Below are 27882 nucleotides of genomic sequence, written 5' to 3' on the forward strand. Positions count from 1 at the left end.
CTTAATGTAATTATGGCACATCAGTGATGATGGTGCTTTGCCACCAGAGCAACAAAATAATCTTATGTTTATAGTCATGTATTTGTACTGGCTGGGGGAAAGCTGATAATAAGCATGTGATTTAAAGGTTTATCTTAATTATTACATAAAAATTGCATGCCAGGGACATATATGGATCGTATTCATGCAGATTGTCTGGGTTATTTTTAGCTGTTCTGTTTGGCAGAAGACAATTGGAGTGTCCTGTGTCCCCCCAGTCCTGCTGTGGTTAGTACATTTTACCAGCCTACTGTAAAGCAATGAGTGTCTATATCTGTGCTATGACTTAATGTTGGAAGGAGAGAGTGTGGTCACTTCATTGATGGAGGAAGTCTGTGGTTATGAGAGCTCAGCTATTAGCATGAATATGTCACGTTTTTTGGTTTATAACTAAAAGTACAGTAATTGAGAATCAATCCTAAAACAACCTCTAACAGTGGGAGTCCCATAACAGACCATTATGTTAATGCTTTTACCTGTGGTGGAAGGGGAGAGTGATTTACTATAGTTATCAGCTCCATAATGTAGTGTAAGGTAATACATTTTAGCAGCATTTGGATGCATTCACAGTGTCCAATAAACCACTGTAAATATGTGTCTGCTAAAATCTGTAGACCACACATAACTATTTAAATCAATAAAATATATGCTCTTATGAATGTGTTAGACTGATTTGCTAGTTATTTTCTGAAACTGCCATGTACTGGCCTGGGTAGCTGTCTAAGGTAAAAATTTTTTTTATATAATTAAACCATGAAATGATTGGGACAGTATCATATTAACATAGTCCATGCACTGACATGTGGGCTGTAATAATTATTATTATTATTATTATTATTATTATTATTATTATTAATAAAATAACTAATATTTTACAGTTATATTGTATATTAGTAAACAACAATGTACTTTGTCATAGAAAAGTGAAACTTTCTATTATTCTACTAATATCTATAAAGTGTCTGCAAATCTTAATTATAACAACATTATATCTAACATAAAGGTAAGTATATGGTAGACAATTTTGAGATTATATTGACAATTTATTGCAGTCATAAGTACTTTTTTTCCTTGTAGGAAAGAGAAGCAAATGTTGATATTGTCTCTTTAATATGTGTTCATTTAGATGTTTTACCTTTACTGTTTGTTATAGAGGGATGTTGTGAAGATACGTTCTGTTTCTTTACATACAGTGTAGGCAGACACAAGTAGATAATTATGGTAAAACCCCTAAAGGAAAGAGAGATTTATTACATAATATTAATATTTACTTTACAGCAGTGACAAAATGTCAATGTCCTGGTAAAAATTTGAAACACTTATACATTTGAATTTGTTACAGGTGACTTGGACTACTATTGGCTGGATCCTGCCACATGGCACACTAGAGATTCATCCCCTCTTGGTTCGGTAAGGAAAGCCATTCCAATTTCAGTTGTACTTAGAGATTGATTTCATAGTGAAAATTACTTTTAATCTTGTGTTGTTGGGTAGCCACTTTGTAAATCACATTCTTTTGATACCTAGATTTACAGTTGAACTAATTTAGCGTACAATCTGTGGTAAACAAAAGGTAATTGGTGTGACGTTAAGTTATTGTATATAAGTAACTTGCATCAACCAATGCGAGGCTTCCTTTATCATTCTATTTCTACATTATCTGATTGGTTGCTAGTGGTTACTACACCCTTGTGTGCATTCTACTATTTAATTAAATTAAAATCTACCCGTGAAAAGTAGGAAGATAATTCTAAACCTTGATATATATGATTTGTAATGCTGAAACTTTGTTTGCCATGTATAGTCAACGTACCCTGGTTTTCTAAACTAACCCAAAGCTCAGTATATCTTGTTCAAATAAAATACTCACTCATTAAATGGGTTGTTGAAATTAACTCCAAGTACATTTTGTGTTTGTCTTTGATGTTCTCACCCAGCATCCTGTGACCTGGCAGCCATCGAAGGAGGGTGATCGTTTAATTGGACGTGTTATTCTAAATAAGAGAACAAGTATGCCCAAAGAATCAGGAGCACTTCTAGGACTGAAAGTAAGCATGCCACTTTTTGAAATAGCTATATATTTTTATTGAAAGATTAATTTGGTGATGTATTATAATTGTATACACTAAAGGCATGTGTTATATCTTTTTTTATTCAGCTGGGTGTAAATGTCATCAATTATTTATAACTACTTTCTGTTTTGTTTACTTAAAGCTTTTACTATATTCCTTTTGCCATTGCCTACATAATTTTTATTGCAGGCAGCTTTTTATCTGTCAGTGTTTGCTTACTAGTGTTACTGTTTTACCACCACAGCTTACTATCTGCCAAGTCTCTTTATAGAGAAAGGCTGGCAAAGGGCATTGGGGCAATTACACTGAACAGCTCTTGTTTTTACAGATAAGGGCAGGCACTGAGTGACTGACAGAGCTACCTGCCTATGTACAGTCACCGTCTTTATTACTTATGTGTTTGTGGGATTACTCACTATGGACCTCATTTAGAGTCGGATGCAAAGTCAGTTTAAGAAGTGTAGGAGTGGGAGTGTGCCGCAGCTTGGTAGGGTTTTACGAGTGGCAAGCAACCCCAGTTGTGTTACACTCTTAATACCCTATCGAACTGCGAGCAGTTCCTGCAGATAGCTAACCGCTTGCACCACCTAATTCCCGCCGCACAGCTTTAGCCCTGTTTTGATGTGTGTTGGGTCTGCGCCTCACTGCGACTAGGATTTATTTATATGGTCACGCCTCCAGAATTCCGCGATCCTCCCATTCTCTCATAGTGAGTCGCAAGCTGTCGCAAGTGTTAATTACATCCAAGAGGCAGGCGGATTTGGTACTTTCTGCACATGCGTGATAGTGTTTTTTTGTTGGATGCGCCTAAAACTGACTTTGCGTCCGACTCTAAATGAGGTCCTACAGTCAAGTCCATAAATATTGGGACATCGACACAATTCTCATATTTTGGGCGCTATACACCACCACAATGGATTTGAAATTAAACAAACAAAATGTGCTTTAACTGCAGACTTTCAGCTTTAATTTGAGGGTATTTACATCCAAATCAGGTGAATGATGTAGGAATTACAATGGTTTATAAATGTGCCTCCCACTTTTTAAGGGAACAAAAGTAATGGGACAATCGACTCAAAAGCTATTTCATGGACATGTGTGGGCTATTCCCTCGTTATTTCATCATCAATTAATCAGGTAAAAGGTCTGGAGTTGATTCTAGGTGTGACATTTGCATTTGGAATCTGTTGCTGTCGACTCTCAATTTGAGATCCAAAGAGCTGTCACTATCAGTGAAGCAAGCCATCATTAGGCTTAAAAATCAAAACAAACCCATCAAAGAAATAGCAAAAACATTAGGCGTGGCTAAATCAACTGTTTGGAACATTCTTAAAAAGAAAGAACGCGCCGGAGAGCTCAGCAAAACCAAAAGACCCGGAAGACCATGGAAAACAACTGTGGTGGATGACAGAAGAATTTTTTCCCTGGTGAAGAAAAACTACTTCACAACAGTTGGCCAAATCAAGAACACTCTCCAGGAGGTAGGTGTATATGTGTCAAAGTCAACAATCAAGGGAAGACTTCACAAGAGTGAATATAGAGGGTTCACCACAATATGTAAACCTTTTGTGAGCCACAAAAACAGGAAGACCAGATTAGATTTTGGCAAACAACATCTAAAAAAGCCATTACAGTTCTGGAACAACATCCTATGGACAGATGAGACAAAGATCAACTTTTACCAGAGTGATGGGAAGAGAAGAGTATGGAGAAGGAAAGGAACTGCTCATGATCCAAAACATACCACTTCATCAGTGAAGCATGGTGGTGGTATTGTCATGGCGTGGGCATGTATGGCTGCCAATGGAACTGGTTCCCTTGTATTTATTGATGATGTGACTTCTGACAAAAGCAGCAGAATGAATTCTGAAGTGTTTCGGGCAATATTATCTGCTCATATTCAGTCAAATGCTTCAGAACTCATTGGACGGCGCTTCACAGTGCAGATGGACAATGACCCGAAGCATACTGCAAAAGCAACCAAAGAGTTTTTTTAAGGCTAACAAGTGGAATGTTTTGAAATGGCCAAGTCAATAACCTGACCTGAATCCGACTGAGCATGCATTTCACTTGATGAAGACAAAATTGAAGGGAAAATGCCCCAAGAACAAGCAGGAACTGAAGACATTTGCAGCGTCTGGTGATGTCTATGTGTTCCAGACTTCAGGCTGTAATTGACTGCAAAGGATTTGCAACAAAGTATTAAAAAGTGAAAGTTTGATGTAGGATTGTTTAGTTTGTCCCATTACTTTTGGTCCTTTAAAAAGTGGGAGGCACATATAGAAACTGTTGTAATTCCTACACTGTTCACCTGATTTGGATGTAAATACCCTCAAATTAAAGCTGAAAGTCTGCAGCTAAAGCACATCTTGTTTGTTTTATTTCAAATCCATTGTGGTGGTCTATAGAGCCCAAAATATGAGAATTGTGTCGATGTCCCAATATTTATGGACTTGACTGTATATGTTACTGGCTCACATGAACCATCATGTAACAGATTTCATTACAAAGCTTTATGTCAGGAAATAATCTGTACTGTGACTATCCTGCAAGAGATTACGTATGCTAGTTATCTATACATTACTTGCCTTTTATTGGGTCTCTTACCTCTGCTTGCCCACTTTGTCCTCCTTGCAGCCCTCCCTTCTCTCTTGATCACCCCATTTAATTAAACACAGAACTATTAGCTTTTCAGTTTACGTAAAAGAACACATTGAATGTCGTTATGCTTGACGAAATATAGCCTACACTAGTAGTTCACTTTCTGAATTGTTGCCATGTCAGGCACATGGTTTATTTTTCCCTACACTCAGTGATACATTGGATTCAATAAACCATTAAGCAATAAAAAGAAAATATGTGTTTTCCTTGCTATATTTTTTGCATTTTTTTAGCCTGTGTTACGGGATCGGGTGTAGACAGTTACTCTTTCAAGATGCAAATGTACTTTGTTCTGTTGAACTGATATGAAACGTTGAAGTTGTAATGTGACAAAGAAAAGAAAGAGGAGTAAATAATTCACTTGAACAGAGTACTGGTCTGTTCTGTGCCACATTGTAGTGCATTTCATGTTATGATTTCACTAAAAGTGTTTTGAACGGCATGCTATGAAATATGATGGTGATAATCCTGCTCATTAAATATATTCTTGGACATGTAGGGGGGTATTCAATTGACGGCGTGATCGCCAAAAATCGAGCGCTCGAAAAATATTACCGTTAATACGGTAATTACTCGCTGAATTCCCTGAGCTGCGAGCTGAAATCCAGCGAGTAAGTTACCGTATTAACGTTTTTTACGCACAAATTACCGTATTAACGGTAATATTTTTCGAGCGCTCGATTTTCAATGATCACGCCGTCAATTGAATACCCCCCGTAGTGTATGAAGTAATGCACAATTACTTAAATATAACAATACTAGAAATCACTTTAGGGTTCTCTACCCAATATAAACACTGGCAGCCTGCAATGAATATAAACACTATCAGCCTGCATCCCAATGCATTTTTAATGGCCGCACAACTCTGGTGTTATCTAATACAAGTTAACCCGTGCATGATACTCATGCATTCTAGTCAAATCAAGCTACTTAAGGTCTTAAAAAGGTTCTTGTCAAGCATTTGGGCCTAGCCCAGGCCTCCTCAGGGGAAGAGCGTTACTTCCCGATGCAAGCGCCCTTTTTAATGTGTGTTCATGAGGTAAAATTACCTCACGAAAATGAGTTTGACCCCTCAACTCGTAAATTTAGCCTTTACTACCCCTCCCACGGGGGGAAGGGGGGATGATGGAAGTTATCTGACTTCATTATTCTAATTTTTTTGTCAAATAATGTCAGTAGACCAAATTTCAGGTCAATTGGATGAGCCCTTTCTGAGAAAATAGTATTTCCACACACACACACTAACACACGCCGCTAGACTTTTACTTCTATATATTAGACAAGTTATCCCGTGCATGATACTCATGCATTCTAGTCAAATCAAGCTACTTAAGGTGTTAAAAAGGTTCTTGTCATGCATTTGCGCCTAGCCCAGGCCTTTTCAGGGGAAGAGCGTTACTTCCCGACGCAAGCGCCCTTTTTTAACGTGGTTTTGTCCACATGTCACCGCCTCATCATTTTTTTCCATCACCTCATCCTTCATCTTCATCGCCACATCCTTCATCAAGCTACTCAAGGTGTTAAAAACTCCCCTCTGTCACCCCCGGCAACCACCAACCACTCCCAACTGTCACTGCTGCTTGTTTTTTTTTTTTCCACACGCGCCACTAGGCATTTATATAGTAGATAATGCTAAGAATTTAGTAGGTCAGTGTATAACTCCGCCCAGCATGAGGTCTTGAGTATCATAATTATCTGGTTAATGTTGATCTTAGTGGGAAGAGAAGGGAAGGGTTGAGGTGAAAACAGTGTAACAGACCATCATGGGATTAGGGGTGGGAGAGATGTAAAGGGCATAAGAGCCAGAAGAACAGATACTTCTGAGAATAATCATTTGTTTCAATTGAGACTAGGGAGTATATTTAATAAACTATGGGTTTGAAAAAGTGGAGATGTTGCCTATAGCAACCAATCAGATTCTAGTTGATTTTTTTGGGACTTTAATCGCTACGTTACATATAGGAGTTGAATCAACCCCTATGAGTCATTTCTTTGCACTTATACCTAGAACATTAACAATTAATGGACATCACAAAAATAAGAAAGCACAGCATGTGCATTTAAAGTGGAATGTTTTACTGCATATAGATTTTAAAAGACACTATATGACTGTACTTACAAAACTTACATTTCTTTTATATTTACCTTACAAACATTTTCCCCTAATGAACTTTTTCTTACAAGAACCATTATACAGTCGTCAAGCTCTCCTATCACATGTATGTTTTTACCCAGTAGCTTCTGGAAAGGCAGCTTTGACCTCATCAAGCTCCATCTGGAGTCTGGAGTTACTTGTTACTTCATAATTCAGGGCAACTTAGCCTCCAAGAATGAAAACTCGATTTTCAGGGTCCCGATTTCTCTTTGTCCTGTTGTCCTCAAGTGTGTAAAAGTGTGACAATGTTTATTTATATGGAAGTTGTCTTATATAATATGCTGATTAACGGTCCCAAGGATTAGTTTATCACTGCCCCTTTATATATAATTACAATGAATCAACTCAGTTTATTGTTGCCACATAGTGAGGTAGTTATGTATCTGATTTATATTGCTAGCATTAACTTCACCCAGCACTGGTTTGCAACTTGTTTTACTGATTGTACATTTTTTTTGTATTCAGGTTGTTGGAGGAAAAATGATGGAATCAGGACGCCTTGGTGCCTTCATCACCAAAGTAAAGAAGGGAAGTTTGGCAGATGTTGTAGGCCATTTAAGAGCAGGTATACAATACTCAGGCTCTAGACTTGCTTGTTTCCTAAGAATTAATTGTCATTTCAGTTTCCACCAATGTATATGTTCTTTGGACATTTCTGTGCCTCCAGTCTTCCTGACACCTCCACAGCCTTTAATGCATGCAATCATTGGAACTTGTACTGTGCACCAGTCTTAGATTTAAATGTAACACTAGATTGTTACTAAAGGGATATTAATAAGTGAGACTTACTGAGATAGATTTATTAATAATGGATACACTGTAATAAACAAAGCAGAGCTCTGCTTACCTCACATATACTAAAGTAATACTACAATAAATATATAGTTATGTGCAGTGATATGTCTCCATTTTAAAAGCCTGTTCACACAGAGGGCCTACTTCATGTCTCAACACAACTTGCATGTAAAAGTTTTTAAAAGGGCAGTCAACTTGAGCATAATTCTGGTCGTATTCAAATCCCAGCGTACCTCAAGATACATTTCGATTTGAATCTGGGTGAAAGTACACCTAAACAGTATTTGACATATGTAGGAACACAGAGCATATTGCAGTACACACACATGTGTATGTACAATAAAGGATCACATCAGAACTCATAAAAATTTATTTTATCATAAAGTGAAATAACAACTCTTAACAGTATAATCATACACAAATAATACTGTATATTTCCTTCTATTAGTCCCTTTGAAGAACCCAGATATATTAAGCTTATGGTTATTGTGGATAACAGTGTTACTTAGCTGTTGAAATTGTTGTATTTTTCTGATATTGATATCAACTATAAAAATATTGTATGTTTTAAATAAACCAACCCAGTTAAGATCAAGTAACAAATAACAACTTGCTTTTATTGCCACATAAACAAACCTATTTAAAGTGTTATTTTCCCTCTTAGAAGTTTGGCAAATCCACAAAAGTAATTACTTGGTTCAGTAGAGGCAGCACAGAACAGCTTATGAGATATTTCACTCTCGTCTCATAGATAAGTCTTTCTAAATATGCCTGACAAATCCACCTAAGTTGCTTTAAAATATCACAATCTGTGTCAGACTGAGACATGATGGGCCCACCAGTGAATCCAGTGGCAGCCTGTGGGGCTGTGTGGCCATCTCATAGGTCGAGATGAGCACTTAACAGTTGCACTTAGGAGTGATTTTTCATATGCATTATAGACAGCAATAGATAAAGGGCCTGATTTACAGTGAGACATACACCCGTTTGCTTATCTTTACGTTTTTTGCCCTACACACTGTCAGAAAGTGAATGTCCGCAACTGCTGGGTCTTAGTAAAAGATATGGCTGAAAACACGTTTTTTTTTAACGGGTGTTCAGGGGTAGGTGTAAATGGTGATTGATGATAGTGACGGACACCAAAACTAGTGAACCGCTGGTAATAAAAGGGAAGCAAATGATTTATATAAAATAAAAGGCTTTTGTACATGTTGGGCGGAAGTGTTTGAAGGGTGTGTCTGTTGTCAAGCAGACGTATCTTCTGCTCATTCAGACCTGGACGCATCTTCAGCTCTGAGTAAGGCGAACGTGCAACTAACTTTTGCGCTTGCATTCCATTCTGAATTAAACCCAAAGTGTTTAAAGATATTTTTTATAGTAGATATAGAATTACTGTGGGTGGTGGATACATTATTCCACAATGCATTCACAGTGCACAGTAACTTTATATTTTGTATAGATAATAATAAAATTGAGCAAAACTGAACCTGTGACTAGCTTACCCTTCTAGATTGCCTCTACATCCATGCTCTGCCTTTTCTCACGTGAACCTTTACTTCCTCGTCTTCCTTTTACCCCCCTGTCTCTCTGTCCTCCCCTCGCAATCCTATATAGCCTCCCTCACTCCTTTTCTCCCCCCTATAGCCCCCCCCTTACTGTACGAAGTGTGTCTGCATACATTACTGCAGTTCACGCCCAGCACACAGCGCACTTCATGATGTACAGGCGCGATTGGGGTATGATCTTTAATGGCTTGAAGTATCGCACTTCGAAGTGCTATATGCCCCATACCTGTCTATATATTTTTCTTGATGGATATCTGTTGAATTTCTGTGTTCATTTGTTAAAAATTTTGATATTACAAAAAAAATCTAGCAAAAATGTTTGTGTAATTAAAACATTTCACATCTCTCAGCATGTCATAACAGCTACATACATGCTGTCTTGTTGTTCCACCAAAGCTGGTTTATATTTACTGGATATAGAAACACTGTAATTCCACTCATACTTGACAGATGCTCGCCCCACACCACAAACAGTACTGGGGTTTCCTGCATTGGATGCAGTCTAGATCTCTCCATGCTTCATTTACTTTCGGTTGTATAGGTATGCTCGCATGCACTGTGTGTAGTGTGCTTTGCAGTCCTCAACTCTTCTCCTAATTGGCAGCCAGCAGTAATGACCCAGAGTGTGCTGCAGATCTCAAAAGGGGGCCACAGGCCTTAGTGTCTACCAGGGATTTCCCTGGTACCCCTGGGAGGCCAATACGAGCCTGCTTGCAATCTAAATTTAAAATGACAATAGAAAGTCTGAAAGCTCCATTTTTCCTGTCCTCGTTCAGTTACAGATTACAAATGATGGTGCAATAATAGATGCTCCCAAGGGACATCAAGTTGTACACAAGAATATATATATCAATAGCTAACAAATTAGTCTTGCTAGCTGCTGGCTCTGCGCTTAGTATTGCAAGCTAGAGGTTTTTGTTTGCTGGTTCAGCACTTAATTTGAAATTTATGTTTTAAGTTTTTTTCCTCCAGATTGTGGTCAGCTATATAGCTATATAGAGCATTGCTGTAGCTCAGTGTTTCTTTACTTTCACTGGCCAAATACCCCCACGTTTTTACATTTTAAGCAAGGAGCTATAAGCTCTTGCAAAGGGAGATTTTCAATCAACAGTATAAAACTACGAAGAGTGTTAAATAAGTGTATCGTTATAAATTGTTGTGTATGATTGCAGTGGTGGCAAAAAAAAAGAGGAAAAGCAAGAAAGAGACACATAAAATTAAAGAAGGACAGAGGGCCACAAGTTAAATAATAAACATGGAAGTGGAATCCATAGGCTGGGTAAACACTAGTGTGTTTTCAAACGATTATTGGGTCAATCAGACTATAAACAACTGATTGGCCCAATATCACAGTACTGTATACCCTGGAACGATGAACGATTATCATTCCAAAGCACATGAGATCGCTCATCGAGATTTTCAAGCTGAACTGAAAATCACATTTAGCAATGCAGCCATGTTGTTCCAATCCTGCAGAGTGTATGCACTCATGATCAGGATCTCCATACAGTTTAGAGTCATGATCTTTTCAGTTGATAGTTATGACAGATGAAGAGCACAGATCTCAACATAAATCTTGTAAATGTGAAAAGTGTGTACACATGAATCGGCATACTGATTTTTATTTATTTTTTAGCAGTCGCTAGTAAAATTGTTATAGATAACACATCAGGAAAATATTTCTGTAGTGTGTACCCAGCCATACAGAAGGTGAATTAAAAGATATGGATTCAGCAATAAATAGGGTGAAAAGAAAAGAAGTTAGATATCAATACCAGGCTCAACTAGCCAACTTTGACAAGGACTGCTCCTGGAGAGTATAGGGTGGGGGCAATTGCATCATTTGGGGCCACAGTAATTCAGATTCACGTCCTAAACCCCCCACCACTTTACTCTGCCCCATTGGGGCTTACAGTCTAAATTCCCTAACACATACACACACACAGACAAACAGACTAGGGTCAATTTGTTAGCAGTCAATTAACCTACCAGTATGTTTTTGGAGTGTGGGAGGAAACCGGAGCATCCAGAGGAAACCGACGCAAACACGGGGAGATCATACAGACTCCTCACAGATAAGGCCATGATCGGGAATTGAACTCATGACACCAGTGCTGTAAGGCAGAAGTGCTAACCACTTAGCCACCGTGCTGCCCCGTCCTGGCCATTCTGGGAGAGTAGGCAGCTGTGAACCAGTTACATATATACTGTGTGTGTGTATATATATATATATATATATATATATATATATATATATATATATATATATATATATATATATATATATATATATATATATTCTAGAGAGAGAGAGAAAACATAAACACATGGCTGCCCTGCACAATACTGTTCTAACTACTTTTCTATATTAAAACCAGGGAATGTTTATATGTGTGTGTGTGTGTGTATATATATTGTAGCACTTCTGACACCTCATGACACTGACACACGCAGATTTCTGACACATACAGCTTCTCATTTTAAATTAAACGGTGCTTTACTGTTTGCGTCACAATAAAGAGCAATACTTCGTCAGGATGTCACCAGTAAAAAAATGTCATGTTGTTTACACCGCCTGGTGACCCTAATGCTAGCTAAACACATTCTGGCTCTTCCATCATATGTCACCAACAGAATTGCCCAACTCAGGTTGTACATACATAAGTCTCCTCCCCTTGATCTAATTACCTCATTAGACCACACTATATGGATAAAAATATTTGGCCACACCTATTAATTATTAAATTGAGATGTTGCAATCAGAACTGTTAAGGTGTATAAAATCAAGCACCTAGCAATGCAGTCTCTATTTGTAAATATTTGTGATACAAAATGGGTTGTTCTGAAGAGCTTAGTGACTTCAAGCATGGTACTGTGATAGGATGTCACCTTTACAATAAGATGGTTCGTGAAATTTCATACCTGCTGGATATTCTACGTTTAACTGTAAATGATATTATTACAAAGTGGAAGCATTTAGGGACAACAGCAACTCAGTCACGAAGCGGAAGACCACGTAAAATCGCAAAGCAGGGGTCAAAGACTGCTGAGGCGCATGGTGCGTAAAAGTCGCCAATGCTCTACTGATTCCATAGCTGACGAGTTCAGAAATTCCACTGGCATTAATGTAAGCACACAAAGTGTGAGAGCTTAATGGAAGGGGTTTCCATGGCTGAGCAGCTGCATGCAAACCTCACATCACCAAGACCAATGCCAAGTGTTGGATGAAGTAGTATAAAGCACACTGACACTGGTCTGTGGAGCAGTGGAACCGTGTTCTCTGGATTGATGAATCTTGCTACAAGTTTCACTCAGTGCTTCGTGGAGCCTGTCTTGTTATATGTTCACTGAGCTAGAGCTGATTGCATATGTCCAAAATATGTCCAAAATCTAGTTTAGAAGCCACCCTATTTTGACCCATATCTGTTATTTTTGTTATTGTATGATATTAATATCTTTTACCAAGTCGAACCATTGTGTAATAAATGCTCTTGTTTTCCAACCATCTCAGGCCCTGTGACCCTGTTTGTCCTCTTTGTTAGCATACACAGCTGATAGCACCACTTTTTAGATGCGCATACCCAAATAGGCACTTATTATATAGAGGGTCCTGTTAACACTTTCCCTATGAAGTATGGGTATACTTGTGATATTGGGTGCTTCACCCTTGTACCTGCTCAGACTATTTTCTGGTGTCAGCAATAGGTGATACTGATCTGGTATGTTTTTGACCCTTATTTGTTTGTGACTGACACTGGGCCTGTTATACATTTCTAAACTATTTATACATTTTCTGACCTTGGCTTATATATTGACTTAGATACTTGTATCCATATTATAGATAAAAAGCTTCTGACTACTAATGCTAGTTTTGGGGACTATGACTTGTGGATTCCCAAATTGATGTTCCATCCCTTCCTTGTTGAGGTTTCTGGTGAAAACAAGGGTTCCAATTATACTCTGCTCCTCATATCTAGTCAGCATCGTGGGTTCACATCTAGGTTAATATGTTACAAACTGTTGCAGTGGTTGAAGTGGAAATTGGAATTTGAGTGTTTTATAATGAAGGCAGTAGGAGGAGTGATGGTATGGCATATTAACGTATACCAGCCCACTTCGACCACTGATCTGATGCCAAGTTTAATAAGCAAAGCTACATTTAATGCCAAAGCTAATATTTAGACCCAAATCTGGCAACAAGGTTGATATGCAGAGAACGTGTCAAATATAGAACTATATCTTACCCAGATTAATATGAAAAGCAATATCTGATGCCAAATGTAATTTTCAGATCCATATATGTTGGCAAGCATAGACTGGAACTTATTGACATTCTCTGCTTGGATATGGGTGGGAATGGAACAAGGAAGTGGGGGATAAGTCATATTTTCTTTTTATTTCCCATACATTAAAAAAATCATTATGCGAGGAGTACTTTGCTTACTGCTCTTGCATATTGGCACTGCTAATTTGGTGCTTATCCCTCTAGTTTATATATGGTACTGTACAGTGGGGAGCAGTATAGACATATAAAATGCAGAAAAATACACATCAATAATTGCTGAAATGTCCATACATTACATGTATATTTTACATATAAATGAGCAACAAGTTCATAGCCATAGCAAAATGTCAGGGGCAGTTCATTTTTTGAATAGTCTCATCTTGAGAGATACATATGACATTTCATTTTATAGCTTGTTTTCGTATTAAATGCACATAAATGTCAGGGTGAGCAAACTAGTTGTACTATTTTCATGATAATCTAGGGTTTCCGGGACTTCAAACTTTCCATAAAATGTATAGTCAAAAGTAATCTTTGAGTAAGTGACTACACTCCTGGTTTGTAAATCAGTGTTTTAAAGGGTACTGTTTGTTCTTTAATGAAGGTGATGAAGTTCTAGAATGGAATGGAAAGCCCTTGCCAGGAGCAACAAATGAAGATGTTTACAACATAATTTTACAATCAAAATCAGAGCCACAAGTTGAGATTATTGTGTCACGGCCCATTGGGTAAGAAGCCCTTAAATATGTTTAATGAAATGGGAAGATATTATTTATTATTATTATTATTATTATTATTTTTAATATTTTTTTGTTTTTCAATGAAGCAAGGTGCATTCAAATTTTGTGATTGGTATTTGGAATAGTGGCCAGATTCAGTAAACTAAGTAATAATATGTAAACCATTTAATTAATTATTAAATTAATAGCAGGTGTCACCCTTCAGTTGTAATTCAGTGTTAGTTTTAGTATTCGATAGGGTTGGTTACTAAAGTTCTCTGGGTCAGGATTTGTTCTGGCTCTAGAATAAATTGTGAGTTTCACAATTGTAATTTGAGATTTGTTCTTTTTATATTTGAAGAATGTTGGCTTTAATTTTGTAACATAACTAAAGAAAAGGGGAACTGAATAGCTTATTGACAACATCACGTTTCTCTTGTGCACCCGTCCATAATGTTTTTTGCCATAAGCAAAGAAAAGTTTTGCAGCAATTTTTTTTATCACAAATGTTACTTTTGTGTTGATATCTAGCAGTAAATGATGATATTTATTCAACTATTTCTTCTTGCTATTCATCTTAGTGACATTCCAAGGATCCCAGAAAGCTCCCATCCTCCACTAGAATCTAGTAGGTGCTACTTCTTATTTGCTTTCTTCAATGTTGTTACTATTTGTTGTTATTTATTGTCTTAAGTGTAAGATCAAAGTCTATCAAACAAACTTTTGGATGGTCCGTAACAAAATAAACACAAAAAATTCTGCCAAACATAGAGCAATTCTTTGTTCATTCAATGTAATTTATATTCTGCTTAATGAAGTCTGAAAGGAGGATTTCATATTCACAATACACTGTTGTGCTAGAGGGAAACCTGTTTTGTGATTGTTTGTTTGTTTTTTGTGTATATTTTAACTAGAGATGGTCAGGCTCGGTTCCTCGTGAACTGAACACACCTGAACTTAGGGGATCCGAGTACTGAGCCAAGCCGGCTCGGTACTGTCACGTGTTCTCGGAATTGAAAAGGAGGCAAAACATCATTGTGACGTTGTCGGATCTCGCAAGTTTTGAATTCCTTTTTAAGATCCAACATAGCGAGGGGTGGGTGGGAGGTAGGACCCCCATTTTTCTTTTCTGCCACTGATGTGTGCCAATGTGTCCTAGATGTGCTAGGAACTGCAGTGTGTTTGTGTCATTGCTCTGTCGCTTAGCATCCAGCCTGGTCGCTGCAATATTTGTCCGAAAGTGTATGAAAATAATATTGTGACCTGTGAGGTGGTCAAAATTGACTGCAAATGACTTAAAATTAGTGTTATTAAGGTTAATAATAATGTAGGAACAAAAAAATAGCAACATTATGTGATTTTAGCATATTTTAGGATTTTTTCTAAAAAATCCAAAACCAAAACACGCAAGGGCAGTTTTACCAAAATCAAAACTTGAATCTAATCCAGATCCAAAACCAAAAACAGTTCACGGGGGTCAGTGAGCATATCTAATTTTAACACTGTACAAGTTAACTGGAAGAATTCTTATTTAATTCCCCAAATCCCACATTGTACAAGGTTTAGATAATAATCTGCTGGATAACAAAGTCTGTTACCCAATAGGAACAGTGGTCCCACTTAGCTTCCCGGTAGACAGCAGTAAAAATCAGCCGAGAGGGGGCAACTGTGGAGGAAAGTGTGTAAATGTGCTACTGTTTTCTCAATGTGTGCCTTAGTACATAGACACTTCAGTGTTTAGAGTGTGACTGTCCATATATGCTGCAGAACTCCACCTAATAACAGTAGGACCTCCTGCTGTGTTACATATAGGACAAATCAGACCATCATTATAGTCTTCATTTAATGCATGTACTTTTCTATGGCTTTCTGATTATCATATGTCTTTCCCTCATACAGACCATTGCAATATAATGCATGTTTTCATTTGTACAAGGTTCAAGTTCTTTTGAATCTCAGAAGATGGACAGACCTTCTATATCTGTTATATCTCCAACTAGTCCTGGAGCTCTCAAAGATGCACCTCAGGTCTTGCCAGGGCAGCTATCTGTAAGTATTCTGTTAGTTATATAGCACAATTTATATTTATTTCTCCTTAATTGTCATAATTGGTGAAATACAAGCAGGTCGCCTGCAGAAAAAGTACTGTGCCAACAGAACTGCAGCACCTAAATGGACTGCACTGTATCGATACCTTTGTAAGCTTTGCAAGCAACAACATAATCATCATCAATAACAACATTTATTTATATAGCACCGGCAAATTCCGAAGTTTTACAATTGGGAACAAACAGTAATAAAACATTATTGGGTACATGACATGAAGAGTCCCCCACCCTCCTTGCTACCCGTCCTCTCCTTAACTTTTCTTTTACACCCTTCCTCTACATCCCCTTTTCCATTCTTCTCTATTGTCTGTTGTGTCTTATTTGTCTTTTATATTAAGTGTCATTTAATATTGATTGACAGACTATTATGCTCTTAGTTGATATTGCGCTTGTATTTTGTCCACATGATATATATATATGTCTTTGTTCTTGCAATAAAAACAAATTACACAAAAAAAGCAATACAGGGTAATACATACAGACAGAGGTAAGAGGGCCCTACTTGCAAGCTTACAATCTATAGGACAATAGGAGTTTGATACACAAGTGTAAGTGCTACATCATAATGCATATTTTTCAGCTAGAATACAACAGTAAAAAATATTGAATGGACACAGCAATGTAGGACAGAGGATTGTTGCCTTGTGTTAGGTGTGTAGAGGGTGGTAATAGGGTAACCTAGGGAGATTAGGAGGGTTGTTGATGAATATTATAAGCTTGTCTGAAGAGGTGGATTTTCAGAGAATGCTTGAAGGTTTAAAGAGTAAAGGAAAGTCTTATTGTGCGGGGGAGGGAATTCCACAAAGTGGGTGCAGCCCGAAAAAAGTCCTGTAACCGGGAATGGGAGGATGTCATAAGAATGGAAGAGAGATGCAGATCTTGTGCAGAACAGAGGTGTCGAGTTAGGAGATATTTTGAGACAAGTGAAGAGATATATGATGGTGCAGTTTTGTTGATGTCCTTGTATGTTAGTAGAAGAATTTTATATTGGATTCGTTGAAAACCAGGCAACCCTGTCACTATTTGCTGATGACATGCTTCTCTTCATATCCAAACCCGAAAACACTGTACCGGTTATCCTTGATATCATAGAAAAGTTTAGTTCTTTTACAGGATACAAAATTAATTTCCACAAATTAGAAATACTATATTTAGGCAATCCTCAAGCGAACAAGCGTGTCCAATGTGATTTTGGGGTGTTTCGGGTGGTTAAACCTACGCTTAAATATCTAGGAATATAGGTAACGTCCTCTCCCTCCAACTGTATAAATTTAATTATACTCCCATCATCAATAAGATCCAGACTCAGTTGGATAATTGGAAACACTTGCAAGTATCATTGATGGGAAGAGTAGTAATTATCAAGAACAGAATTTTCCCCAAACTTACTTACCCTATGTTGATGCTCCCAGTGACGATTAGTAAAAACGATATATCAAAATGCACTATTTTTTTAGGCAATTCATATGGCAACACAAGAGGCCAGATGGCGATTGATATTGCCTAAGAGTAAGGGAGGATTGAGATTGCCTGATATCCAGGCTTTCAATAGATCGGTCATGTTCAGATATATATTTCAGATTGGCTGTTTGGCATAAATCATTTCACAAATAAGTCTTTGGAAGAGGATTGTTTTTATCCTTATGCACCAGCTGCTTTGCTTCACCTTCCCAAGGCGAAAATACCATCTACAAAACTACATAACATCTTGTTCAGGGACACATTTACTGCCTGGTTAACAATAAATAGGAAGTTGAAAAATGACTCAAAATATACAAAGTACTGACCACTCTGGGGTAATCCAGAATTTTCCCTTTCACTTGAAAACCAGACTTTTAAGTCTTGGAAAGAGAAGGGTATATTAGCGGTAAAGGATATTTTTGATCCGGCAGGTGTTATGTATTCATTCCAACAGTTACGGGAGCTGTACGCATTCCCACACACTCACTTCTACCTTTACTTACAAATTCACCACTACATTATAAACAAACAACGGATGTTGGTACAAAATAATGTAGATAATTTGAAGGATCTTGAGTCTATTTAAGGTTTTCTTTAGTTTACAAAGATTCAGGATTAAGTACTGATATACAGATTTGATAGACACTGAGTTAGATTCTGTGTGTCCAAAACTTGGGCGTCTTGGGGACGATATCTCTCAGATCTCCATCCTCCTGGAAAGATCTTACATTATATGGAGCATACAATGAAGGCCCTATGCACTGTAAGACTCCAAGAGGTGCATATCAGAATGATTAATAGAGCACATATTTCCCAGATACAGAGAAGACACATGGTAGTAACTGATTCGGGCATTTACTCTAAGTGTCGGAAATCCGAGGCTACGCTGATACATAATTTGTGGTCATGCCCAAAAATAAATAGATTTTGGAATAAACTAGTAGCCTTTATAAACTTTATTTTTGGGCTACAATTAAATCCTCATTATGAAGCACTGGTATTTGCAGTCTTTGATGCCTGGAAGGACCAGATAAAAGACCTTCAAATACTATCATTGTTGACAGTTGTAGTCACGTTGGCAAAAAAGGCAATCCTGGGTAAATGGACCTCGCATATATCTCCGACGGTAGTAGAATTGAAATGGAGATTTTGTACTTTGAAAGGCGTGCCACTTTCTCTGATTTGGAAAAAGGGGTCAAAGGTTTTCACGCCAAATGGGGAGCTTATATAGATACACTTTAAGAATCAACTCAATCCTATATCATGAAAGTGTTTGAGGGTACCAGGTGGTCTTTAATGAGACAGAAGACAATAGGGGGAGTAATCCGCACAGACTTGGGATGTACCTCATCTAGATATCAAAATCATTATCATAGTGAGGGGGTGCTCTTTCCATTATGAGACATAAGTAGGAAAAGGGAGAAAAGAGAAAGAAATGGATTGCTAGAGCACTCCTAATCCAGTTTGAATAATTGAGAATATCTCTCACATACCATACTGATGCCTATTCTAGTAATCGTATGGTGGGAACAAATCAGATGATCTAATATCAAAATTTTATTTTCATTTTTATAGGGCAAGATGCCTTTATTGGTAATAATAAATTAAAAACATATCTCCTTTGAGATTTATTATCCGCATAAAAAGGGTGAAATAAAAGAGAAAAGAAAACGTGCAAACGAAATGAAAAAAAGTGTATAAAATTATACCACGGACAGTAGAGCTAGGAATAATAGCAGGGGTATGTTATTGATTATATATTCCAGGCATCATCATCCTCAATATATGTGTGGGATGAGAAATATAGAGAAAGGGGATCGGAATGGGTAGATATACTATAGAAGATCTTAATATTATATCTTATCTATACTCTCATTGATAGATAGATAATAAAGTCCATTAATCACCCTTTGTTAAATCTGAAATGGATCAGATAAATCCTAAATGCCTGGATCGAAAACTTAGATCAGCATAACATTAATATATGATTTATTCAAAGTATAGGGTCATTAGTCCCTCAATAGGTATAGTTGTTAGCTGGTAGAATAATGAAAACCCTGCTATATCTGGGTATGGTCAGACGTTTTAGTACAAAATATATCCATGCAGATGTAATCACTTGCTGTGCTAAACATTAAAAAATTAATTAATGGTTCATAGTCATTGTGAACCCTGGGAGGAATATCAGCGCTATTGGAGTGTGTAGTACACTATGTATGCAGGCATTGTCCCTCCTAATGAATGAATAGCAAAACGCTGATCATTAGCAGTTAGTTACTGCTAACCCAGGAATAGAAAAAGCGGCACTGTATAGATATATTAGAAATTTCACTGACCATTATGATAAATCTGTCAGAGAGAGTGTAGCGGTGCTGCCGCTCGCTAGCTCTTACTTCCGGGTATGACGTCACTAATGACGTCAGTTACCCATAACCCCCAACGTACGTTTCACCACACATAGCTTTATCAAGAGGAACAGATTGTAGACACTGACAGTGTCTTTATAGTGGGGAATAACCAATCAGATTCCAAGATTCTGATAGACAAGGAAAACAGCCAATGTTTAGTTGTGAAAAATTGCTTTGTATATATTCCATAGTAAATGTATCTTAAATGAACAATAAATGCTAATAATTATTAGGGAAAAATGCAGAGATTATTTATAAGATTGGTAAGTATATTAAAATAAATAAATATTACTTAGTGGGTATTATATTTTATTTTTGATGCAATATCAAAGAGTCAAATAAGCATCTATGATGTCAGTTGTGAAATATATATGCACACACAAAAGATGAAAAAGAGACCAGAACCATATGAAAGGTTAAATAAGATGAAGAAATATATTTTTGATTAATTTACCAGCATTCACTGATCATACATAGTAAAAAGATGTTAATGAAGCATATTGTAAATCTATTGGTATACAGGAGATGAGTGGAACAAGGATATGGAATATAATAATAATAAGATACGTTAAAAAAAATATATATATATGCTAGTTAGTTCACCAGCATTCATTAATAATGATAGAAGGATGATTATTGAATATCTGAATATGAGTGATGGAAAGCTCCCAAATATATGAAAGTAGAATATAGGATGCAAGGAATAATTGAGAGATAATATACATATTATGAATGGATGGATCAGCCTAGGAAGCAAGCATAATTGGTATTTTCATTCAGACCATTGGGCATTAGGGAGTCAAATAAAAATATCCATCTGCTCTCTCTTTGGAGCAGCTGTTTGTTCATATCACCCCCTCTTATGCCCAAATGTATCTGTTCAACAGCAAAGACCTCCAAACCACGGGCTGAGCCCCCATGTTCATTTAAAAAATGTTTAGCTACAGTGGTAAGTTGTTTAAATCTCTCTCTATCCGTTTTTGCATTCCTGATAGTACCAACGTGTTCAAGGATACGTATCTTCATAATTCTACTAGTCATGCCTATGTAATATTTCTTACATGGGCATCTTAGGGCGTAGATTACCCCCTTAGAGTTACAGTTCAAAAATTGATTGATTGTATGCTTGTCCCCAAATTTGTCCCTAAATTCATTCGTTTTAACCATGTATTCACAGGCCTTACATCCTCCACATTTGAAAGATCCTGTAATAGTAGGTATTTTTCTCCTAGTCTTACAGAAATGGCTCCTGACAAGTCTGTCCTTCAGATTTTTAGTTCGTCGTCATGTCAGGCTTACATTGTCCTCCAAAACCGTTTTTAGGGTATCATGATTCAGTAGAATAGGCCAGTGTTTTTGTAAGATTGATCGTATATCTTTCCACTCCTGGCAGAAGGTACCAATAAATCTGATTTTATTGGATATGGTTTTTGGTGTGGATGGGTATAAAAGTTGATCTCGATCTTTGATTTTAGCTTGATAAAAGGCTCTCTTTATAGCCCATTGGCTGTAGCCTCTTTCAGACAGTCTCTTTTTCAGCTCCTTAGATCTTATTGTAAAATCTTTCATATTTGTGCAATTTCTTCTAATTCGTAGAAATTCTCCCTTAGGGATATTCTGGACTACTGAGGGGTAGTGGAAACTAGTATTATGTAAAATACTGTTTGTAGCTGTCTCTTTTCGGTATAAGTCAGTTTCGATCAAACCTCCTAAACCTTTTTTTATAGTAATATCCAGGAAGTTGATTTGTTCCAGGCTCATTTCATGAGTCAGTCTTAGGTTGTTGTCATTAGTGTTCAAAATGGTGATGAATTCCTCAAATTAGGAGGGACTACCCCCCCCCCACAAGATGAGGACATCATCTATATAGCGAACCCACATAATTATGTGGTCAGTGAATTTATTTAACTCATCACCAAAGACAGTCTCTTTCTCCCACTGACCCAGGTAGAGGTTGGCGAAAGTTGGTGCACATGCCGCCCCCATTGCTGTTCCTTGGGTCTGGAGATAAAATTGATCTTCAAATATGAAGAAATTTTTGGTCAGAATGAATTTTAATAATTCAATCAAAAAGTCGCTGAAAAAGGGATCCTGATTTGTTTGTAAAAAGTATCTCACAGCTTGGATTCCTACAGAGTGGCCAATGCTAGTATAGAGACTTTCCACATCACACGTTATCAACCATGTGTCCGAATCAATTATTATGCCATCTAGTAGTTTAAGGACATCCATAGTATCTTTAACATAAGAGGGTAGGCATAGAACATATTTTCTTAGATGTACATCTAAAAAGATGTTAGCTTGTTCTGTTAAGCTGCCTATCCCTGATACAATAGGTCTTCCTGGTGGAGTCCTTTTGTTTTTATGAATCTTTGGCAAAAGATATAAAGTTGGAATTCTCGGATTGGTCACCTGTAAGAATTCATATTCAGTTTTATTAATGATTTGAGATTCAAATGCTTTCTTAATGATGTTGTTATACTGTTTCTGAAAGTCTTCCAAAGGATTCGAGAAAAGACGGCGATAACAGGTCGTATCTTTCAATTGACGCTGTATTTCTCGCCTGTACATATCTACAGGCCAGATGACCACGTTACCGCCTTTATCAGATGGTTTGATTACCACATCATTCCAAAGTTCCATTTCTTTTAGGCATAGATGTTCTTCTCTAGTTATGTTATTTCTGATAATTCGAGAATTAATCTTGAGAGTATCTAGGTCCCGTGATACCAATTTCTCAAATACCATAAACTCTGGACAGTTTATATCTTTAGGAAAAAATGTAGATTTTTTCTTGCAAATTGGTCTCTGAGTGGATATGGAATTATCCAAATCTGAGACTTGTTCATTCATAAGTTGTTCTAAAGCATTGACTGCTTCCATCTCCTCAATGCTATTCAGTGATAAAGCAGATCCAAAATCATTGTCATTATGACCAGTTAAGTCCGATGTACCTTTGTTATAGAAGAGAGATAATTTCAATTTTCGAATAAATAGGTGTAAGTCTTTTTCCCAAGAAAAACGATCAAGGTTAGATACTGGGGAGAAAGAGAGGCCTCTTCTTAAGAGGTTTAAATGCTTATCCATAAGGGGTTTATTAGACAGATTTATAATTTGTAGGGATTGGTCATTTATTTCCCCCTCCATTGACGTTGGTTGTATTTTCGGTTGTCCTTCCAACCCCAACGGTTTCTGTCCCTTAGATTTCTTACTACCTCTCCTGGTGGCTTTGAAATGGGTGCTCCCTCGTCTCCCATTCTGTGGGGATTCTCTAAAAAATGACCTCTATTAGAGAAAAATTCTCTGCCCCGGGTATCTGATCTGCTATTAGTCATCTCACTATCTGAATTTTCCAATTCAGATGAGTCATAACTGTCAGTAAGATTTTTACTGCTTCTATGGAGAGTCTTTTTGTTCCATTTGAAAATTGTACCCTCTGAGTAATCCCTACAGTCACGAGCAAATTTATGTTTCTTCTTTTCCATAATAAGTTTCAATTTATTATTACCAATAAAGGCATCTTGCCCTATAAAAATGAAAATAAAATTTTGATATTAGATCATCTGATTTGTTCCCACCATACGATTACTAGAATAGGCATCAGTATGGTATGTGAGAGATATTCTCAATTATTCAAACTGGATTAGGAGTGCTCTAGCAATCCAGGTCTTTAATGAGACGTCTATGAGGTGATTCATTATATGTAAGCATGTAGAACAGTGAAACTAGTGGCAAATAGACAACATTGAATGTAAGATGGAGAGAGGGGGACTGTCCATCCTCCACTCTCGTTCTCTGTCTCATGTTATTCCATGGTCTGTACTTTCTTCAAATGACCCTTCATCTACTTTGGTCTGAGTCAAATTGGAATTTTGGAATTTGAAATGTAAGAAGCAATTTGATTTAGATGATGCTGATTTGCTGACTCAGTACCCTCTTTCCGTTCTCCCTTCTTCTCCTCTTTCCACCCCACAGACCTCTATTTCTTTGTAAAGGTTGAAAAATGTTATCTGTACAGTTGATGGTCATGTTTTAAATGTATGTTATCTTGTAAATTATTTTCTTTTGTACAATAAAAAGTATTATAAAAAAAAAAAACCCAAAAAAAACCAGGCTCAGCAAAGGAAACAGTTTGCAAGCAAAATCAATCTCGCTGCTGCATTGGAGAGCAGATTGGGGATATGTCCCCAATATTTTTTTTTATCTATATAACAATTTAAATGGCTAACTAGTTTCATAGCCATTAAAAGTTTTTATGGCGCAGAAAGGTCTTCGTATTTTAAAAGTGTGCCATGTGTAGCACCTTGAGAACCACAGCTTAATTGGGGTTTCTAATGTTTGACATACGACAAACATATCTAAAAATATATGAAATTACATTTTCAAATTAGCCCTCCCTCCCTCGTACACTGTCCTGAGCATTCCCCTTAGCATTCAGTTGTTTGACATTGCGCCTAACAATAACTGTAGGGGAACACCTTTTGACCATGTCTTTTTTTTATGGCTGTTTATAAGTACATAGCTATGCTGACTATGGTCAGGTAAGAACATAGGAGATATGGTAGATAAAACATTGTTGCCTTTTGCCTTGCTTCTGCCAGCAGCATGTAGCGCTGTTTGGAAAAACAGGACATTTTGGTCCCTGTGATTGGAGAAAAAATAGACACCCAGGCTGTAAAATATGATGGATGTTGAGGTCCTCTAATAGTATTTGTCTCTCTATCTATTGACATTCCCCCATGCAATTTCACTGCGTTCTCTTACTTACAAACAATTCTGCCATTATTACAACAGTAGAATATGGAAAAATGCAGTTTTCTTTGTTCTTTAATCTCTATAAAGTCTATTTTTAGAATAGCTTTCATTAGTTCCATAAAGAAAATTGTACATTAAAGCCTGCCGCCTTTAGGATGAAATGCATTTCTTACTGTGTGCATTACGGGCCATTAAGTCTTCACTTAACTAACAGAATGTTTCTTAATGGACAACAAAACATTCAGAATCCCCACTTATGTCAATTATTAAATGTTTACTACAAAGATTAAAAGGGCTTGTATAATTGCCACCAAAATGCATTTAAAAGGTTTTCATTTCTAATTGAAAGTTATATCCAAAAATTATTGGTACTTTATATATTTCTACCTCTTTCCACTAGCAGGATGTATTGGTTTGCAAACTTACCATACTGTTTTTGTGAAACAATTGCTAACTTTTGCTCATCACAGATTGGTAGAGGCATATAGTGTAACATCCAGGCCCCCTGTTCTTTTCAGGTATCTTCGAAGTTGTTTAACCCAGATTCATCCCCTCAACCATTCATTATCAGGGCTGGTAGAACTGGCTGATGTTAGTTGAGTAGTGGAGAGAGGTTGAGACCCTCATAAGCGCTAAGCATAATAGCAAACTATACCTTACACTTTGTTTCTCTCTTCTCAGTGAGCCTGGTAGGTTCATTGCTGGATCTGCCTGTAAGCTTATTTTACATATCCCGTCTCTACAGTCATGGCCAAAAGTTTTGAGAATGGCTAAATATTATTGTTCATAAAGTCTACTGCCTCAGTTTTTATGATGGCAATTTACATATATTCCAACATTTCATAAAGAGTGATCAGATAAATTTGCCATGACAATGAACTTTATCCCAAAAACAACATTTTCACTGCATTTCAGCCTTGTCACAAAAGGACTGGCTCACCTCAGGTCAGTGATTCTCTTGTTAACACAGGTGAGAGTGTTGACGAGGACAAGGCTGGAGATCACTCTGTCATACTGATTGAGTTAGAATAACAGAGTGGAAGCTTTAAAAGGAGTGTGGTGCTTGAAATCATTGTTCTTCCTCTGTTAACCATGGTTATCTGCAAGAAAACACGTGCAATCATCATTGCTTTGCACAATAAGGGCTTCACAGGCAAGGATATTGCTGATAGTAAGATTGCAGCTAAATCAACCATTTATCGGATCATCATGAGCTTCAAGGAGAGAGGTTCAATAGTTGTAAAGAAGGCTTCAGGGCACCCAAGAATGTCCAGCAAGCGCCAGGACCATTTCCTAAAGTTGATTCAGCTGCGGGATCGGGGCACCACCAGTGCAGAGCTTGCTCAGGAATGACAGCAGGCAGGTGTGAGTGCATCTGCGCACACAGTGAGGCGAAGACATTTGGAGGATGGCCTGGTGTCAAGAAGGCCAGTAAAGAATCCACTTCTCTCCAGGAAAAACATCAGGGACAGACTGAAATTCTGCAAAAGGTACAAGGATTGGACCGCTGAGGACTGCGGTAAAGTCATTTTCTCTGATGAATCCCCTTTCAGATTGTTTTGGGCATCTGGAGAAACGCTTGTCTGCAGAAGAAAAAGTGAGCGCTACCATCAGCCCTGTGTCATACCAACAGTAAAGCATCCTGAGACCATTCATGTGTGGGGTTGCTTTTCAGCCAAGGGAGTGGACTCACTCACAATTTTGACTAAGAACACAACCATGAATAAAGGATAGTACCAAAACATCCTCCAAGAGCAACTTTTCCCAACTATCCAAGATCCAAGAACAGTTTGGTGACGAACAATGCTTTTTCCAGCATGATGGAGCACCTTGCCATAAGGCTAAAGTGATAACTAAGTGGCTGGGGGATCAAAACATCTAAATTTTGTGTCCATCGCCTGGAAACTTCCTAGACCTTAATCCCATTGAGAATTTGTGGTCAATCCTCAAGAGGCAGGTGGACAAACAAAAACCCACATATTCTGACAAACTCCAAACATTTATTAGGCAAGAATGGATGGCCATCAGTCAGTATGTGGCCCAGAAGTTGATTAACAGCATGCCAGGGTGAATTGCAGAGGTCTTCAAAAAGAACGGTCAACACTGCAAATATTGACTCTTTGCATAGATTTAATGTAATTGTCAATAAAAGCCTTTGACACTTAATAAATGCTTGTAATTTTATATTTCAGTATAACATCTGACAAAAAGGTCTAAAAACACTGAAGCAGCAAACTTTGTGAAAACCAATACTTGTGTCATTCTCAAAACTTTTGGCCATGACTGCAGATTAAAGGACTTCCCTCTTTTCTGCATCCCTTGCTTTTTTGTTAACATACTGCTTGTTTGCTTTTTGTAATGTGTGTTTTTATAAACTCTTCCCATTTGTTCTTTTTTTTATTACTTGTGAAGTATGATTATCTTAGGAAAATCAGAAAATAAATAGTTTGTAAACAATGTACAGTACAGGTAATAAGGTAATATAGTGACAGAAATATTTTGTGTGAAGTACTGTGTAACATTTTTTGAACAGTAAAATTATTGTTGCTATTGTAATAACTGTCTACTGTGTAGTTTGTCATAATTTTATTTTATTTATTGCAGGTAAAATTGTTGTATGATAAAGTAGAACATCATCTAATAGTCACTGTGCTGCAAGCAATAGATCTTCCACCGAGGCCAGATGGGCGTCCAAGAAATTCCTATGTAAAAATGTATTTTCTTCCGGATAGAAGGTAATAGTGCATCAGATTATCATGAGCAAGACATTTTTTATTATTTAAGCATGTGAACTCTGAACTGCAATCTTGTAACTTGTCACTAGATGGCAGACTGTAACTGTGTTCTAAATTGTCTTTT

General features: G+C 37.3%; 1 protein-coding gene across 12 annotated transcripts in view; it reads left to right on the forward strand.

Annotated features, from left to right (window-relative positions):
• The window catches only part of RIMS1 (regulating synaptic membrane exocytosis 1), a 244091-nt gene that overhangs the window by 16751 nt on the left and 199458 nt on the right, over window positions 1-27882 (forward strand). For 8 of the 12 annotated variants that reach the window (XM_075202609.1, XM_075202610.1, XM_075202602.1 and 5 more), the window contains exons 2-8: window positions 1382-1449; window positions 1977-2087; window positions 7393-7492; window positions 14177-14300; window positions 14873-14919; window positions 16228-16340; window positions 27628-27758. In XM_075202609.1, coding sequence (XP_075058710.1) covers window positions 1382-1449; window positions 1977-2087; window positions 7393-7492; window positions 14177-14300; window positions 14873-14919; window positions 16228-16340; window positions 27628-27758 — 694 coding nt within the window. Of the gene's footprint in view, window positions 1-210; window positions 268-1381; window positions 1450-1976; window positions 2088-7392; window positions 7493-14176; window positions 14301-14872; window positions 14920-16227; window positions 16341-27627; window positions 27759-27882 lie in introns of all 12 variants that reach the window. The other 4 variants (XM_075202613.1, XM_075202614.1, XM_075202608.1 and 1 more) reach the window with 1 other exon arrangement.

Source organism: Mixophyes fleayi, chromosome 3 (genome assembly GCF_038048845.1).
Source record: "Mixophyes fleayi isolate aMixFle1 chromosome 3, aMixFle1.hap1, whole genome shotgun sequence".
NCBI classification, from domain to species: Eukaryota; Metazoa; Chordata; class Amphibia; order Anura; family Limnodynastidae; genus Mixophyes; species Mixophyes fleayi.